Raw genomic sequence first — 20,108 nt, 5'->3', positions numbered from 1 at the left:
TCTACCACATAGGCTACATATCTTCTTGTTTTTTTTTATCAAACAATAAGCTTTTCAATTGTGTTATTTGTGGGAATTAAATTAAATTCCCACAAACATCAAATTAAATTGAATATGATCGACAAAATACCCCCAGCCTGTGAGCCAGATAGCAAAATAATAGGTGACACGAGATAGCAGCGCATCTTTGGATGAGAGATCATCCATGCTCAGCAGAGCTAAGAGGAAGAGGAGGAAAGGTGTTTATGAGACAGAAAATGGCGCTACATACAGAGTTGACGTTCACAGCAGCACACACTCGACCAGAGCAAGTGTGGAACTCATGGATAGTGTGGCGTTGGTGAGATACAACCATAAAAAAACGGGGAACGCAGTGACACTCTGCACATCCAGGAGGAAGAAGATGTTGCATGTGTGCAGACTGAAGGGAGAGAAAGTTGATGGAACGCCAAAATACAGTAAGAATTAAATTCAACTCTGACCCATATAGATAAATAATAATAATTTTGCCATCAAAAGCCCGGTCTCTTTTGTTTGTATTATATAAGGAAACAATGTTCAGAGGTTAGAGTTGTCACTAAAGCAAAAAAAATAAAAAAAAATAGCTCTAAAGTCACTGACATGGTTTTTTTTTAGAAAAAGGCTGTTTTCTCTTCTTTTTGCTCTGAAACTGAAGATTTGTGTAAAACTTGCTCTATTCAACAGCTGATTACAAAAGAACGAAATGAGCCAGAAACAAATTCTTTTTTTTTTTTGAAGAAAGTAGAGGCTTCAATCTTTCAGAATCCGGTGTCAGATTTCAGATAGTCATAGTGCTAGTGCAGTCAAAATGCTCAAAAACGGCTGGCACTGAGGGGGGGTAGAAAATCTGATAATGGCTGGCACTGAATGAGTTAACGAGCGTGCAGAAGTGGTGGAGACCACCCTATTTAAATGAGCATTTTGCTAATTCCATGTGGAGACGTGAGTGTACAGAAGCACACAATGACATTTGTGGAAGTTAAATTGGAGGCAGATGGACTTATCTGCCTGCTGCACAAACATTTAATGATGTAGAAAACTAAATAAACAAATAGAAATGTTTTGTTTGTTTGTTTTTTTAAAACAAAGCGTCCTATTGATCTGAGGTAATGCAGCAACACAGTCTGTCAACCAGTCTGCACCATTTGAAGATGATTTACTAGGTCTGAGCTCCTGAGTAGTGTCACCACACTCATATGTGAACATTGTGCCATCACTGCGTAAATTATGTATCCGATCAGCTGATTATGGCCTGATGCTCCTTGCATCAACACTTTACTCTGCATTTTCTTATTCAGTGGCTGTTAAATATTGACTATTGTTTTATTGAAATAATTTTTTTATACTACAAAAGTTAACTGAAGCATTTTTTCTTCATCTCCACTGTGTTTTGTGTCAACCGTTACTGCAGTGGATCTTTGCGGGAGTGTATGCACCTGCTTGTCAGTCGTACTATTTTCTGATTGCTAAAACAATCACTACCAACAGTTCCAGATTTGATGAATTGCATTCCGCCCACTGCATTAATTTATCTGCATGTCCTCCTCCCATATTTTTTGTGCGCCCCTTATGAAATCAGCCTACTTTATATATTCATCAGAGGGAAACATGCTAAATGGATTGAGGGCGCATTCTGACACGCAGTCCTGATTCCCTGGAGTTTGTACTCCTTATTAGCGCGTGGAGTGACATTTGCACACATTTTAATACCCCTAAACCTTTCGTGAATCCTGCAGGGATAGTCCCAGGAAAACTAATTCCTCTCCTGGGGACAAGATGCTCTTTTTGTTTATCACAAAGCCCAGGTTGGACAGGTGACATAACAAAATGCGCGTGTGCGTTCTGGCCTCCGCCTCCGACTGTGCCAAAACGTTCAGATACATAGCCAAGCGGATGCCCCGCTGTCTCAGTGAGGCTATTGCCACTTCCGTGCCCCGCACAAACACCCTCAGGCTTCAGAAAAGACCAAAAGGGAGCATGTGGTACTCGTAACATATCCCCCTGAAAGCGAATCTTAGATACTTTCTGTGGGGAGGATATATTGGAATGTAGAAATATGCATCCTTCAGATCTACAGACGTGAACCAATTGCTCTGTCGCAAAAGACACAGCAGAGAGGCATGTGTCAGCATCCTGAAACCTGTATTTCCTGAGATACAGTATCTGTCTCTGGAGTGAAAAACCACTCTGACACGGTGCGGGAGAGACAACAGAAAGTTCTCCCTTGTTTAACAGAGCGATGATTCCTCCTGTAAAACGCAGGCTGACTCTCCTTGAGCCTGTCAAAGGAAAAGAGGCTACCAGGCTATGAGAAACAAAAGTGGAACTAAAAGAACATCACATTGAGAATGGTTGTTCACACTCACCTTCCACTCAGAAATATGAAATATGTTGAATAAAACATAATTTGACAAAAAATATCTCTGACCCCTTTTTCCTGAACAACAGAGTCTGTTTTATGTCAGTTATAATCTGACAATATGTATTACATATAATAATATATGGGTTTTAGATTATTTATTTAAAGTTGATCAAGGCATATTATTGAATTGGTAACTTACATGATCGCCGTTACTTGTCAGCACTCGGGTGTGCGTGTCCCTTTAAATGTTGTTGCCTCAAGGAATTGTGGGTCAACATTATCTTGTCTCCTTTGATAAAGAATGCATCAGTGTTTCCTAGGCTAAAGGAGGCAAAAAAGGAAGCATTGAGCCTCTTTTCCTGAGGAACAGTGGATAGTAAAGGAGCAATGAGGGACTATTCGGATGCAGCCAGAGCTGCGAAAACGGAAGTCCAAAATGCTTTACCGTCACGTGATCAATTTGCTCCAGAAAATTATTGGTGGGCAATTCGAATCCATTGACATAACTGGGATTTTTGGAAATTTGTTGTCAATAACTGCATTTGTTTACAATATTTATACAATACACTGTCATATGTATGTATATATACAATATGTATTTATGTAGTCCGTCAAATCCTTTTTTTTTCCTAACGTAAATTTGTTTTAATTGTGCTTTCAATCTCACTTAGGGCTTCTAACTTTCCTTTCCTTCTACCATGATCATAATTAGCTGAGCTTATACATAATCTTTACAGCTAAGAGAAACACAAAGCTTAAATTCCAAAAGTTACCTTTTTGTTTAAGCTAGCTGTTTAGAAATCTCAAATATGCACATAAATTCATAGCAATATCACAAAATAGCTTTCTTCATTTTTGTTTTTGTTGTCAAATTGGTCTCAAAAACATTTTTGAAAACTAACACTTTTAACACAGAATAAAATTGAATGATAAAAATGTGTTATAAATGTATTTATTATTAACAATAATAAATTATGTAAATATAATAAAAACATACAAAATATAATGTAAAAAAATATGTTGCATAACACAAAACAATATTTAACAGAAGAAAGTTTAATTGTAGTTATAATCATATTTAATGTTTTGTTTTATATTTGTATTCAAGACTGTTTGATAAAAATCACTGCATATTGTTAATTACACTTTTTATTTGAAAAAATAAATACTGGTATATCCATCCATCCATCTTCTGCTGGTAAAATAAATATAAAATATCATAATAGATTTTTTTGTGTTGCTGTTGTTCATTTGATTCCTATTAAAAACACTTGTGCAAATTGTTAATTGTTCTTTTTTTATTAGAAAGTAGAAATATGAAACAACATACAACGTTTTTGTTTGTTTTTATTTGATTCCTATTCAAGACACTTTTGTTAGAATGACTATATATTGTTAATATTGGCTATAAAGTTGATGTTTTATTTTCTGTTTTTGTTTTTTTTTGTTTTTTTACATTTTTGATTCTTGATGTGCCTTGAGATTTTTTTCAATGAAAAGATGTACCTTGGCTTAAAAATTATTGAAAAACACTGCCTTAATCTACTAGTTTAGCAGGGGATAATCCACTAACATGCTCTAATGCACACATTAATGGGTTTAGATATAATAATAATAATAATAATAATAATAATAATAATAATAATAATAATAATAATAATAATACCAAATGTGATTATTTCAACGTCTTGCTGTTCAAAAGTGCATTACAAACTGTCTAATTCGCTCTATTTTTATTGCTCTGCAATAGTAAACTGCTCCGGAACGGCTGCCATTGCTGTAAATAAAGAACCATTGGAGTGCGGTGGCGCCCTCTCTTGGTGGAAGAGCGCCATCCCCTCCGGGGCGAGCAATGTTGGATAAGTATTAATATTTAGTATATCTTGATCCAAGTACAGAATAAGGTCAAGTCAATGACTTGTGCTTACATTTAATTTAGCAGAATAAAAAAAATTTCACGACACTCATTTGCTTTGAGGTATTACCCCTGTTATAAACTTACATGTTCAAGATCATTCAGAGCTGGAGTTTAAAAGTTTACAGTATATAAATAGCAACTAGTTTTGTGTGCTCAACTGCATTAACTTTATATACATTAAAAACATACTCAAGAACAGAGAAACCTTTGACTTTACTTTATTGATCAAGTTCATTGCAGTCTAGTGTACGTACAGTATGAGTTAACGGAGTATGCTTAAAGTAGAACAACAAGTAAACTAGTGTTAAACAAAATGTAGTTCATAAAAATATACTGTAAGTATACTTTAATAAACTAAAATGTGGACTAGAAGTATATACCTAGTATACTAGTAGTATATAGATGTGTACTTGTTAGGGCTAGGGTTAGGGAAGGTATGGAGTGTAGTGGCCTAGTGGTTAAAGACAGTGGGCTTGTAATCAAAGGGTCACTGTTTCAAGTCTCACCTAGGTCAACTCTGTAGGATTTTGTGGTGAGTGTACTTTTTGCAAACTTAAAATGACCTAATAAAGTACATTTTTAGTATACTTTTATAAACTTAAAATGTTCCAATTTAGTCAAAAGAAGTATTAAATTAGTATACTTTCTAGTACGCTATAAGTACATGGTCCATAGTATACTTGCTATACTTATACTCAAGCATACTTAATAAAATGAAATTCAAGTATACTACTTTTTGCTAAGGGTGTGTGTGTGGTTGGGCGACTGATGTGATAAAGATTAGGATTGAGGACCTTGTATATTGTCTGTGTTGACATTATTTTCTTTAATGATGCATTTGTGTTGCAGTGTGTCTAACACAAGTGCTCAATAATAGTAGATTGATTGAATAGATACATAGATAGATAGATAGACAGATAGATAGATAGATAGATAGATAGATAAATAGATGATAGATAGATAGATAGATAGATAGATAGATAGATAGATAGATAGATAGATAGATAGATAAATAGATGATAGATAGATAGATAGATAGATAAATAGATGATAGATAGATAGATAGATAGATAGATAGATAGATAGATAAATAGATGATAGATAGATAGATAGATAGATAGATAGATAGATACATAGATAGATAGATAGACAGATAGATAGATAGATAGATAGATAGATAGATAGATAGATACATAGATAGATAGATAGACAGATAGATAGATAGATAGATAGATAGATAAATAGATGATAGATAGATAGATAGATAGATAGATAGATAGATAGATAGATAGATAGATAGATAGATAGATAGATAGATAGATTTCCTTTATTGTCATTCAAAATACCATCAGAGATGCATTTGAACGAAATTACGTTGCATTAGCCACAACAAAAACAGTTGAATAAGCAGAAAGAATACAAGAGTAAAAAGGCTAAAAACCAGGTGAGGTCAGAGAGGGATTCAGTATAAATATATAAATATATCAGTGCAAAGTGTATGTGCAAGAGAGTATGTGCATGGTTGGTTGATTGATTGCGTAATTGATTGATTTGTTTATTTTGTAGTATGGGGAGTGGGGTGTAAACGATAGAACTTTTTTTTATCATCAAATGAACTTTAAACTGCTCTTGTAGTTTTCGTGCAGTTTCCTGTGGCTGATAATCGTCTGCCTGCAGAGCACTGCCGTTGTCTCATTCACCATCTACCAGGTTACATCATGGACGCCTTCGATTGGGGCCTTTGGACAGTTGCTTGGTAACAGTAAACCTCGCCTCCAGCAGTTCAAGGGCATCCCCCACAGTAAACAATGTCCGAGAAGGACATCCTCTGTGTGCCGCTACCATAGAGACGGTGTTAGCAGTGACACGGTGAAACAGAGGGAAAGAAGTGAGCAGCTGCTTGCCCCTATACAATGCCATGACATTTCTACAGCCATCTGTCTTTCTGATGAGTAGGTTTTTTATGCTACTGGCTGCAAAAAGTTTAGAAGGATTAACTGACTAAAACTCATATCATATTTTAGGATTCAAGAATTTTTAATCGTCATTCATGCTCTTGTGAACATGTATAGAATGAAATTGCGTATACCCAATGTTAAGCCCTAAATATATAAACAAAATAGTAAAACACAAGTATATAAGCTAGTATCAAGGTATCACACCAGCAACTGCAGAATGTAAACAAGTGAGTGGAAAAGTGCAGATGTGCAGGAAGTGGGCGTTGTCAGCTTGGTGGGAGAAGCTGTTACTCATTCTGGTGGTCCTGCATTTGATGCTCTGCAGCCGTCTTCCTGAGGTTAAGGGGATAAAGAGGTAGTTTGCAGGGTGAGTGGGGTCCTTCATGATGCAGGAGTAGCCATTCTTCATGTGCATATATGACCTTTTGAGAGAGCTTGCAATCTAAAATTCACTACAGGTACCTTTTAAAGCACATTCATGTGTTAAAATGGCCCAGTCAAAGTTCAGACCTTAATCCGATTAAAAATCTCTAGCTAAAATTGAAAATTGCTGTTCACAGACGCTCTCTATTCAATTGGGTTTAGCTAGCACTATTTTGCAAAAAAGACATGCAAAAACATCAGTCTGTAGATGTGCTAAACACTTGCAGCTGGGATCTAATGGGTCCAAAAAAGACTGACACAGGGTAACAGAATATTTTGTTTCCATAATGTTCCATTTTTTGTTTTGTTGGAAACCATCTACCATTTTCTATGTGACAAAATGTGGTAAAGGGGCATGAATACTATTGAATGACAATTAGTGTGTATGCATACGCACATATCTGTAATTCTAAAATATCTAATATAATAATCTAATCATCTGGCAATAATAATATCTTTTTTTATTGATTCTTTTGTTTATTACCCTTTCTGTGAGTGTGATAACATTTGTGTATACTGTACCACCTGACCTTCCTTCTTTTTGAAAGACATTGATCCTTTACTATGATCAGGCAGCAGAGCATATTGCAGCAGTAAAGGCACACAGGGCAGGAATTTAGATTTTAGGAATCCTTAAGAGCCGAAAAAAAAGGGAAATTTGATTATTTTACACTTAATGAGATTTATGACACGTTACACAAGCATGTGGTGTTCTAAACTGCCATCAGGTCAATGCACCAAGACTATAGAGGTGGATTTTTGTCTTTATTATTCAATTAAAAAAAACATTACAATAAAGAAAAAATCACTTCAATCAAAAAAAAAATTTTTTCATGTGCACTTATTTGGGTCTCAAATATTGTATTTGCATTTGAACACATTTTTTCTTTGATAGAAATGTTTTTTTAATTTATTGAAGTAAACTTTTTTGATCGAACAGTTTTTTTTGTTTTGTTTTTTTTCCCCTAAATTGAATAATAAGACACAGATCTACCTCCGTACAGGACCATTTATTTGGTCCATTAAAGGATACTCAAATCAAATTAAAAGTACAGTTAAACTGAGAGTCTATTGACTATTATATGTAAACTTTACTTGTAGGAATGAGATTGCATTTTCAATAATATTGTTTTGGCACTAGGATTGTGGGTTGAAAATACAATGTTGAAGCCATTATGATCATGAAACAGTTTTTAAAATATTAAGACACTGTTATTAGTACCCATGAGAAATGCTGTCATTGCAGCAGCAATAAATAAGAAAAAAAAGACAAGGTAAAATAGAAAGAAAAGCAATAAAGCTTTGATGACGAAACAGCGGAGCAGCTGCAAATGCTAATTTTACATAGGCTATCAAGTATAATCGTTCGTTTTTCAACGTAAGCCTAGTTGTGTTCAGTGTTTGTAGCACTTTATTGTTTTCTGTTTTTTGAATAAGGATTGTTCTTACAAAGTGTCTATCCATACGGAAACGTATGAATTGACCCCGGGACTATTGATATGGAAATTTACCTTTTCCTGACCTTTTCTACAAAAGCATAATGTGCCTGTGTTTTTACTGTGCCAGGTGTGGTCTAAGCCGCCACACTTAAGGATCCTTCCTTCCGCTAATGTGGGTTCGAATCCCACTTTTGTCATATATATTTTTTTTCATTTTAACATATTTAACACTGCAAATTACACCTCGAAAAATACATGTACAAAAAATAAACATTTTAGGGTATTTCCTGTGTTAGGGTTAGGGATACGGTTAAAAATACAAATACGAAAAAAAATAAACATTTTAGGGTATTTTCTGGGTTAGGGTTAGGGTTAAAATAAACGGATTAGCGTGGTAGCAAAAATTAAATAAGAGCTAAAATAAAACGGAACTTTAATTCACGTGGTGCACATATCACGTCACCTAAACTGGCCAATGTGGGGCCGCTCCGTACGGATAGAGGAGTAGTCAATTGGTAGTTTCCGTACGAATAGCCACGGCCTTGTTTTTATTATTATTACCATTATACTTTTATACATTTGTATCGTATACGTATGTAAAATATATATCACAAAGATATATTCGATCAAAACACAACAACAAAATAATTGTCCGAATCTTTGAATACTGCCGATTATTGACAGTTCTTGGAGACAATCCGAGAACGGTCTGCTGCGACCAATCACAGCTGAACTTTATGGTCGTAGGGCGGGACTTACAGTGAACTGTTAGTGTCGTGTCGTGTCAGATTACTGGATAGAAAAGTTCCGCTGAATTCTTTGCTCATGATACTTGAAGAATGAACGGAACAGCTTACTCCAACTTTGACAATCAGGAACATGTCCTGAAGTTAGGGGAGACATTTGAGAAGCACCCCAAAAGTGCCTACCACACTGTGCGATGTAAGTTTGTACTATGTCATAGTAGCATGCTAGTTAGCTGCTAACAAACCGAAGAGAGCTGAATACCATTTGATTCAGAATGACGCTCATCTTATTGTTAGTGTTATTTATTATCTTACTATGTGTAATTCCATTGCTTCGTTACATTGTGTAGTATATAATAGTATAAATAATCCTTTAAGTATATGTAACTAAAAGTAACGCTGCTTTTCGGCTGCGTTCTACCACCCCCTCGTGGCCTTGCTGTATAAATGCAGAGCCTTGAAATAACCATATGCTGGTAATATTGTGCACATTATTCCTAATCTCTCAATTGTGCTTATAAAAGATAAAAGTTAACCCCTCCAGAAATTGGCAGTTATCTGAATCAGTGATCATGGTACCATGATTTATGGGAACCCCCATTTATTTTTTTTATTTTTTTTTTAAAATCACGATGACTGTGCAAACGGTCTCTGATCCGTGTCAAATTTATTAAAGATTGGAAATTTACGAGCCGAGAATTTTTTTAAATTTCTAAATAAGAGATGGAGATTTTTCAAACTGATTCAGAACCAGTATACTTCCCCGGATCCCCTAAATAATTGAATTGACTCTTCCTCGGTGTAAGGTCTATCTTTGGTGACAATTTTGTCAAAATGTGTTATGTGCTTTTGACATAACCCTGCTAACAAATAAATAAATTGGTGGAGGTAATAATGAATCAATAAAAAAATGAAACAGATTTAAAAAAAAAAAAAAAAACAGAATTAAATTGGATTTATTTTTTAAATAGTTTCTGGGGGCGGAGGGAGGGTGCAAGGCCCTGTTCTTGGACATTGCACGATCACACATGAATAACAGTCACATGGGCTTTGCTATTCAAGTTCTACAGCAAAATTCCACTTGCACGAGGCCTACGAGTGCCACCGTAAACTGTCGGACATTGACAGTCACTGACTGTGAAAAAACCCATTTAAAAGTTTCAAGACAAAAAGAGGTTTTCCGTGTTGCTTTATTTTTGGACTTGCAAACACAAGCTTAAACACTTACAGAATATTATAATTTTTTATTCACCTGCAGTGCTGCTAAATGGCATTAAACAAGGATAGGATTTCTCTTCATGTATACTTTTATACTGGTTTTTATTAAGAAAAAGAAATGTGTTGACACTCTAGTTGGTTTAAACCTCATTACTGCCACAACCTGAAAGTCAGGTTATCTACAGCTTTTTTGACTTACTTATTTTGTGTTTTTGTTTACTACTCCTTGTTCAAAACCGCTGGCTCTTTAAGTTTGTGTTTTTTGTTTAATTTTTAAATTGTGACGACAATGAAGTTTTATGTCAAATATAACAAAAAATTGTTAGATGCAACTTTAATTTTATTCACTGTTACTGTTAGACGGAGCTCCTGTCGCTAAACCAGCCAGCTTACTGACAGCACCCTATTGTCTTTAAATGATTCCCTTACAGTTTACTATAGGTGTCATTCTTCTGTCACCCTCGGAAGTCCGCCTTTTTCATGCACACCTAATTCAAACTCACTATTCTTTCATTCCCCCATTGTCTAAGCCAAATTTTCCAAATGTAGTCTTCCACCTCCTTTGAACTCTCAACACTGGTGAGTCATCTGTCAATATTTCCAAAACACGTGTAAACAAAAAAGGTTCAGAGCTAAACCTATTTGTCTGTAACTCTGACAGAAACTTGTTTCACTTCTAAATTCATCACTACATTCTCTCTAGGCATCCTGTTTTGTGCTTTCTGTAGGTTGTCAGCTATGTATTATACAATGTACAGTGTGGTTTAATTGTTTTGCTGTTTAATGTCACAGATGACTTCAAACCAGCATCGATTGATACAACATGTGAAGGTGAGCTTGAGGTCGGCAAAGGAGAACAAGTCACTATAACGTTACCCAACTTAGAGGTAAGCTTTGCTGGTTATTTAAGGGATAAAAGTGGTACTCCACTAGACTACTTAGGTTTTCTAGGAGAACAAAATATTTTTCTGTTTTTTAGTCCAATCCTCAATCTCATCATCACCGACTGTGTTTCAGGGCTCCAGTGCTCCTGTAACAATCTTTAAGGGATCCAAGCGGCCCTACATGAAAGAGTGCATCCTCATTGTTAATCATGACACAGGAGAATACAGACTGGAGAAAATCAACAGCAATATAGCTGTGAAGAAGACCAGGTGGGCCCAAAAACTGCTACTAAAAAAGATACAGCTCTTGTTCTGTTATTTATTAATTTTACATTTTTGTTATAAATGACTATTTACTCCAGATGAGGTAAAAAATGAAGCAAATTTTCTGTTAATGTGGTAATATCAAAATTGTAACGATATAATGTGCAGTAATTATTTGCCCCATAACATCACATTTCTAGTTTTTATTAGTAATAATAATTACCAGGGTCTGGGTCTTGGTGGTAAACAAAATAACCAATAAGTCAACGCATTGTTACAGCCCTGTCCCTTTTACTTCTTGACTCTGCTCAGACAGCTAAGCTGTGGGAGTGGTCGCTTCACAGTTTCAGAGGAGTACAGCACATTTACTGTCTGCATTAAGTGAAATGCAAGGATTCAGCTTTTTGTTCACAGATCCCTCACCTGAATAGAGGCTAGGGGTGTGTATAGCCTGGCATCTGGCAATATGATACATTATATCATGATATTATTTCAATTCAACTTCATATATATAGTGCAACATACAACAGTCATCTCAAAGCACTGAACAAAATATAAAGTCCTTAGTAAGAAAGAAAGAACCCAACAAGATCCACATGAACAAGCATTTAGCGACAGTGAGAAGAAAAAATCCCTCTTTTTTACAGGAAGAAATCTCCAGCGGAACCAGGTTCAGAGGTATAAGTATAAGGCGACGAGGGCTTTTTTTTTTTTTTTAAATGTATGACTTAAGAAACAACTAGGGTTTTTTTAAATATATGCTTAAGAAACAACTATTCTGTAAATGTGTACACCTTCATGAGAACATTATGTATGAAATATATTTTTTTGCATATTTAACACTCAAAACATTGACTTTAACATGCCATGTGTCAACAACTTCACATAAAAAGTAACATACAATCTGCCAAGATTTGACTTTAGTGCAACATGACGTTAGTGCAACATAATTGAGCTATATGCCAACAAATAAATGCAGAAAGTTAGTACTTTCTTTTTAGATTTTATTGAAAAAAAACAAGCTGGTCAACATGCCCAGGTTTCAGCGCATTTTTTTGTGCAGTTACAATGTCTCCTGCAGTGCAAAAAACTTTCCTGGTTAAATAAAGGTTAAAATTTTTCTTTTAAATCGATATGGATTTAGTTTGAATCGATCCGAGAATCGTGCTACGTAATATTGCGATATATCGCCGAAACAATTATTTTCAACACCCCTAATAGAGGCCATCAAAAATCCTACCGATATAAAACAGCTGCTGCACAGACTGTTGTAAAAACTCCTAGAATATATAGAGGAGATGTTTTTCAGTTTCAGAAACATCATTGATTGCATTTCCCATCTGATTTAGTTGTAGTTTGTAAATCTAGGGATTTCACTTCAACAGGAACAAATCTCGTTTTTATCTGTCAACAAAGTAGAAGAATTTTTACCTATTTATGGTACAGTGTCAACTCTAGCACTGTAATAATGTGAACTGATAATACATTTTTACAGGCTACACAGGTAGAAAATAATGGATGATTGGGAAAAATCCGTAATGTTGCATTATACATTTTTTATTTTATTGAGTTACTTTTATGTTTTTCCTGTGTGGATTTACAGGGCTGAGGGCAGCAGTAAGATTCATACTCGCCTGGAGCAACAAACAAACCGGCTGAGTCAGCAGATAAAGAATAGCAGTAGTAGTAAGACACCCACCAGCTTCAAGAGCTCTCCACCCAAAGAGAAGACTCCACCCGCATCGCCAATGGATGACATTGAGAAAGGTCCTTTGATATACAGTAGAACAAAATATCATGGCTCATTGTGGAGAAATGAATCATTTGCTCTAAAATTTGATCAGGGTCAGCGTAAAACCCTAGTAAGAGAGGGCTGAAGAAATGTGTCGATTCACAAACACACAAGCATACTGTATGTCCCATAACAGTTTCAATTTATGAATTTAAATCACAATATTAAGTTATTACTGTTGTATAACTATTTACTTTTCATAAATACTAAATGGAAATACAATACTTTTTAGGGGTGCAAATATTTGATTTGTATCATGATTTGTTGTTGCTGATTCTATTGAAGGATGATAGTGGTTCATTTAGAAAGAGTTGATTCAAAACGATTCAGTGACTTGAATTTATTCAGTAACCTTTAAACCAAAGTAATTTAGCCAATGTGACGGAAATAAATACCAGTGGCCTCATGTACAAAAAGTATGTGCGCCCAAAAACGTGTGTACATCAAAGTCCACGGCAAAATCCTGATGTTCAGAAACTGGAGTGAGTGTGGAAATGTGCGGTTTTTCACGTTGTTGGGTTATATTCTTTACATGTGCTCTGGTCCGGTCCCTAGAGGATCTACACTGCCGACCAGAGCCAACATGCGCCACGGTCCTGTCCGGAGCTGATAACCCACCCAGTTCTTTAATGCTAGAGGAAGACACACATTTATAATCATGGTGAAGTCAAGAAATGGATTTAACACGATTAATTACAGATACGAATTATGAGTGAGTGAGATACTATTCGGTGCCGGCTCTGAGTTCCTTCACCATGCAGGGATCCAGAAGAAGAGAGCGAGCTTTGTCTTTCCCCCTGGCATTATCTCCTTCGCCCGTCCTCTTCCGTCGGGCCCCCCACCCACTTAACCTGTATCAGTGATCAGTGTGTCTGGGACGGGTGTGTCGCAGTTAGTTACATGACTTGCTTTATGGGAAGCTAAGTGTAGTGTGTAAACAATGTCCCTAAATATCCCTCAACATCAAAGTCCTGAGGTGGCATATGTTCGTTTCTACATAGTTGATGCTTAAGGTTTTAAGGATTTATTACACACACTACCAAAATAATGCAATACATTCACGCATGAACCTCTGAGCTGCTGTTGACATGTATCATTTACACATTTTTAGTGAGTTACAGTTTAAGAAAATATATAAAAATTGTCTGTCTAATCTGAGTCAGACACATGTTGTTCACTACCTGTCCGTGGCGGCGGCGGTGGTGTTGGTGTTTTCACTGTTGAATCATCTCTGTCTTACATATTGCTGTCAGTCTAATAATGTTTAAATATATCTTCTTTCCTGTGCTAGTGGTGGTAATAGCGCAGCTTTTTCTGATATCTCATTTTAATATGATTTATATTTGAAAATGTGGGCGTGGACAGGGAGGGGACACGTGCGCTCACATCCGCGCTGATTTACATGTTCCTACGCACAGATTTAAAGATCTGAATTTTCACCAGCATATGCTTGTCTCTGGATTGAAACGTACGCTTTTTCACACCATTTTATACGCAAGTCTTTGTACCTGAGGCCCCTTGATACTAGACAGTACATGTGAGGTTGCATGTTAGATTTCTCTGGCATAAAAATAACGCAATATTGATATCAAAACTGAAACACATGATCTGTTCAGGTTAAATGAGCATCACTCAACAAACTCCTGTAGAACTGGTCCATGACAATGTAGGGCCCTATAAAATCCACTTTATTTTTTTCCTACTTCTGTGTTTTCCACATAAGTTTTTCTTTTTATAAAAAAGAAAACCACATTTAAAAAAAAATGTGTGTCAAAATAAAAATTTCATTTACAACAATGTGTAAGCTACAATTAAAAGGTATAATATAAGTTGTACTGAAATGGATTATTCTGACTGCTCCTTTTTAATTATTTATAATGTCGTATAAAGACGTATGAGAGCAGCAATGTCACCCAAATCCTACCCAGGGATCTATGATTTACTGAATCTGAACAGGTTCAGTAATTAGGTTTTGATCAACTTAATTTAAATTATCTTGATGACATTGTTCCAGGCTGTAATGATTAAACATAAATAGATTGACACAAAGGATGCATCAGTAATTTCACCACTAGTGAGCAAAAATCGTTTACAGTACAACTAAATGGAACAATGTGATGTATACACATTTACACTCATCTAGCTGCCTTAAGCAAAGTAGGAGCAATAATATTGTTAAAACCTACATTCAACAGGACTTTAATGCACAAACATGTGAGTGCAGCTACTTTAAAATACTTTAAAAAGATGAACAACAATTTTTTTTAATTAATTATTTTAAAATTCTGTCATGTAATATTTTTTCTCTTAACATTAAGTCGTCTTTATTTATCAATAATTAAACATTGATCACGTATTTTATGACTTGTCAATATGTGCAGAGCTGATGGCCGAGGCACAGGTCATGGATCAGCTGAGCAGCGGCGACAGCTCCTCGGACTCAAACACTTCTTCCTCCAGTAGCGACAACAGCTCAAGCAGCAGCGATTCAGAGGATGAACGGACTTCTGTTCCTCCTGCAGCACCAGCCAATCACAGCATGCCTATCATTAACACCAGCAGCCACCATCAGGAGAGCAGCGGAGGACTGATGAACACACTAAGTGGGTAGACAATCAGGTGTTGACTGAAAGTTATTAACATTTAAGAAACTGCTTGTTTTTTTATTTTTACATGATTCAAATTTAATTTAACAGACACTTTTATTTAAAATGATGTACAACATGAGCAGTTAGGTTAAAAGGGACTTTCTCAACATCCCACAGTGATGGCCCAGGTTGGATTCGGACCTGTGACCCTTTGATTGCAAGCCCACTACTTTAACTGTTTGACTACATGAACATAAGTAATAATCTCATGCATAAACTGATGCCAAACTAGTCACCTCCGCCAAAGAGGTTATGTTTTTGAAGGCATTTATTTACTCGTTTTTTGGGATGTTTGTCTGTGAACAGTCTAACTGGAAAACTAATGGACGGATTTCGATGAAACTTTCATTTAATATACAACATGGGATAAGGAAAAAGTAATTAGATTTTTGGGATGATCCGAAACAATAGCCCAAATCTGTACCAGTTTCAAAAATTGAAAATATTACACAGTCAATCTAAACATTTCCCATAATAATCAGGAATGTGAATAATCAGGAGGCCAGAGAAATACTCCACCATGCAGATGGCAACACAAAAGCACTAAAGTAATGTGAATAATTCATTATGACATCATTGGATGTTATGGACAATTATGACAAGCATAGTGACTGAGTGAAATGATTAATGGTTGTTCTCAAAATATATAAATATATTTTAAAGCTGTTTGGGGGTAGAGCTGTTTGATGAAATAAATAACCCTGCTTCTATGAGTCCTCTGAAAGGTTGCTCCTGCTAAGTACGTATGGAGGGCTAAAAGGATTCAGTTGAATCGAGTCAATGACAGAATCCTAGAAACACAAAGGATGTATACAATCCTTGCTTTTTATTGTGTTCAGAGATTAAAATAAATACCAGTAATATGAATTAATTAATTTAGATAACCATTACAAACTGAAACAAATAGGAGTTGGTTTTACATACACATTTTTGCATGTGGCCCTTAAAACTCACAACTTTGTTCTTTTGATTTTTTTTTTCTCTGTGCTGCAGAAAACGACCTCCAGCTGAGTGAATCAGGCAGTGAAAGTGACTGAAGGATGTCTGCTCACCTGAACACATCAGGAGGATTTCTGGAACGAAGTGAATGACTCCCGTCAGTTTGTGGCTGCCTGTGATGTGGGACTTTTCATGTCTACGAACCCACTGCTCTGCCTGTAATCAGCGTGCTGCGTCTCTGCTGATCAAATTTAGGTCTTCTGCACGCAATGCCTTAATTAAGAGCTGTAAAATACAGTGCTGCCTTTTGTGTTGAAAATATGAGCAGCTCAAGATGTTTCGGATGGGACCAGTCTTATTAGGCAACCCCATTTTTCTTCAGTAGTTCAGAGAGGTGGGATTAGGAAGATCAACTGGTGCTCAACATCTGAGCCACAGGTGTGTAATTCACAGTCAATATTACAATATGTTAAAACTATACATAATGGGATAATTTAATACATAAATGGGTTATATTTACTTTAATGTACTACATTACAGCTCAGTTGGAGTCATGTTTTATATCTTTAAACCTGCCATACTTGAATCTAATTATTTATATTTCTGATTATTCTCGACCAACAACAAATCATGTATATTTCACCTCACTGTGAGTGTACAGCACTTCCAGTGCCTTTTGTTTTCTTTTGTCAAAAACCCAACTCTCTCTGTATCAATGTTCAGGAAGCTACTGCATATGTTCAAGCCTTGTTTTGTTATCCTCATACAGGATACAGGGAGAGATAAAGGAAGCCGATGTGCAGCCTCAAAATGGCATTAGCCCCAAGCCTTTTAAGTATTTTTCTTTGTAGAAACAATAAAGATTTTAACTGTGTGCTGTGCGTGCATTACTTGTAGAACTTAAATTAACTTGAAATAAACTAAAGAATCAGTGCATGAAACAGAGGAGCTTGAAAATATTATCTGCGTATATAATTAAAACCCTCAGTTACTTTTAGCTCCACGTGACAGATAATTGAAGTCTAGGAAATAGTTTTACTCCAAGTTTGAGGTACAGTTTTGCATTTGTACAACTTCAGATTAGAGTTTTCAATCTATGATAATGTATGAAGACAAGATTTATGGATTACAGAGATTCCTGTATTGATGTGTCAAAGTGAAGCTGTGACCCTGGGCATCTGGACAACAGCTGGCACCACAATCAGCTGCTTACAGTAGGACAGGTACGTTTAAAGGTGCTTTCACACACAGTCCGGTGGACTCGGTGCGGTTCTGCAACATTGTCGCATTTTAATTTAGTTTGGTCCTCTTTCACAAATGCCAAGCGCACCAAACGTAATGAACAACGTCACGCTGGCAAAATGGTCGGTCGCCTATTGGACCGAATTCAGCCTCCACAGACGAAAATAACCCGTCAGAAAAATGTATTTTCCAAAGGAAATCCTCGCCCATGAACACAATGAGTGTGGAAATGTTTATGAACTGTATATGTGTTCCTGCTGGACGGATGAGCGCTGTGTGTGTGTAAGTATTCAAGGAAACCGTGAATAACTGGAATATTTGCATTTCCTGAAGAAAATGCAGATGAGGATGCAGGGGTTGGGCCACATCGCACTGCATTATCTTAGCATTAGCATAAGCTATTATAGGCACTAACAACATTAACCTAATGTTAGCATTAGCCTAGCATTAACATTAGTCTAGAGCTAGCATTAACCAAGCAATAGAACTTTCTCACAACTTCCGTATTTTGGACCGGAAATACGCAATCGTTGTGGAAACCTTCCTGTTGCGGTCAGGGCAACGGGTAAACAAGCAACGAGCAAGAGTTCTTGTAGCTTACGCTATTTTAGACAGTATGTGAACCAGTTAAATAAATTATGCAAAATTTTGCAGTTCAACAGCCACATTTAATATCTGATTTCCACATAGCACTGTGAACTCAGTGTAGTGTCAGCTTTGTAATCAAATGCATATTGTATTAGAGTAAATATTTGAAAATAAATACTGGAAGAAAAGTGAAACGTGCAAATATTGAAAAGTTACTTGATTTAATTTCAATCAAGTCATATCTTAAATGAAATAGTTATTCAGTTAGAAGGTTACTTTCTGTGGTAAAGGAATTATATATTTTTTTTTAATAAATAGGAATTATATTATTATCACACTAGAAAATTAGTTGAGCCACAGCTATCAACAATTCACTGACCTGACAAGAAATGGGCCAAACAAATTTGGATATTGTCCAGATTTTTGCCTCGTAGATCCTGGTTTAGCTTTGCTAACCACACGCGCCTCCTTTCCTCTGATAACTTTTGACATTGTTCTCCCAGACTTTTGATTGATGCAGCCAAAAACACAGCAATAATTCACCATTTCCTTTTGTTCCACATTCGGGATCTGCTTTGTTTACCTGCTGAGTGCCTCCAATATGGCGACTTCTGGTTTAATGACGCACCTTGAAAACCCTCTATAGAACCTTACACACACACACAGTGTGCAGTCACTTTCCAGTTTCTGGATCTCAATATCCAGTTTCCTTATTGTGCATTTTTTATTTCTACATCCAGCTCCATGGCCTCCAAATGGCATTTCTTCTGTTTCTGCAGATGTCTGGCATACAGTGATGGTTTGAGAGGTCTGTAGAAGCAATGATTTACTTTAACTTATCCTCACAATATTCCCAGCCTCTGTTTGGGAAAAACAGAGGCCATGTATAATACTGAGAACAAAAAAAAAACATTTTACACAAAGCAAACTAACAGTAATAATCTTATTGAGAACATAATTATAATTGTAAATCTTAGTTCTCAATGGGACTTAACAATTATTTTTGTTTTTGAGGAGCTTTTAGTTGACATCTTTATTTTTTTTGCCAATGTTATTTTTCATGTCATGTTAACGCCATGAGACTTCAAGATAATAAAGGCAGCTTTGAATTTGGTTCATGTGGATTTGATTTAGAACTGGCTTTGTTCTTTGGAATTTCTTTACTATAAAACTATTGAAACAGTATATAGAGAGATAGATTTATGTATATATAAATATCACCCATGTTTTTGCCCCACATTAGAATGATAGACTGATAGCAGGTCATTTAGGGGAGTATCAGCACTTATTTCTTTCCACTTAAAGCACTGATCTAGATGACAGAAAATTATGTAATCGCTCTTTATCTATGTTTATCTGCATGTGGAATGCATTTCTCGTGATATTTTTTATTTGTGGTTTCATTGTCAAATTCAGTGTCAAAAGGTCAATAGTCAAACTTCACCTACAATTAGGAAACTATTTATCTCTATTGACTAGTTACATATAGTTAGCTATTCCATCTTGTTAGGTTTGAGTGGTTTGAGTAGGGTTTAAAAATTGTGGCAAGTTTCAAAGTAGGAAACTTTCCCTGGGAATTAACAAGAATTAATGAGAAATTTACAAACTTGAAGGTTGGCACTTAACAGGGATGTTAAATATACTAATTAATATAATGGAGATGGTG

At 35.8% G+C, this 20,108-nt stretch overlaps 1 protein-coding gene across 1 annotated transcript; it reads left to right on the top strand.

Annotated features, from left to right (window-relative positions):
• The first annotated feature begins 8,866 nt into the window (after nucleotides 1-8,866).
• eaf2 (ELL associated factor 2) lies at nucleotides 8,867-17,486 on the top strand. Its single transcript, XM_028437052.1, has 6 exons — nucleotides 8,867-9,063; nucleotides 10,878-10,972; nucleotides 11,103-11,239; nucleotides 12,837-13,000; nucleotides 15,407-15,628; nucleotides 16,667-17,486. Exons 1-6 carry the CDS (start codon nucleotides 8,961-8,963, stop codon nucleotides 16,708-16,710), a joined length of 765 nt encoding a protein of 254 aa, XP_028292853.1. The 5' UTR covers nucleotides 8,867-8,960; the 3' UTR covers nucleotides 16,711-17,486.
• The last annotated feature ends 2,622 nt before the right edge of the window (nucleotides 17,487-20,108 follow it).

This window comes from Gouania willdenowi, chromosome 21, assembly GCF_900634775.1.
Source record: "Gouania willdenowi chromosome 21, fGouWil2.1, whole genome shotgun sequence".
Lineage (NCBI taxonomy): Eukaryota > Metazoa > Chordata > Actinopteri > Blenniiformes > Gobiesocidae > Gouania > Gouania willdenowi.
Note: the sequence above shows the minus strand (reverse complement) of the source record. Positions and strands in the feature narration are given on the sequence as shown.

Excerpts from the sequence above, each read along its gene's own strand:
- eaf2 (XM_028437052.1), top strand. The coding sequence starts at position 8,961 with ATGAACGGAACAGCTTACTCCAACTTTGACAATCAGGAACATGTCCTG. Across the intron at positions 10,973-11,102 it reads TAACGTTACCCAACTTAGAG|GGCTCCAGTGCTCCTGTAAC; the intron begins GTAAGCTTTGCT and ends ACTGTGTTTCAG. Across the intron at positions 13,001-15,406 it reads AATGGATGACATTGAGAAAG|AGCTGATGGCCGAGGCACAG; the intron begins GTCCTTTGATAT and ends CAATATGTGCAG.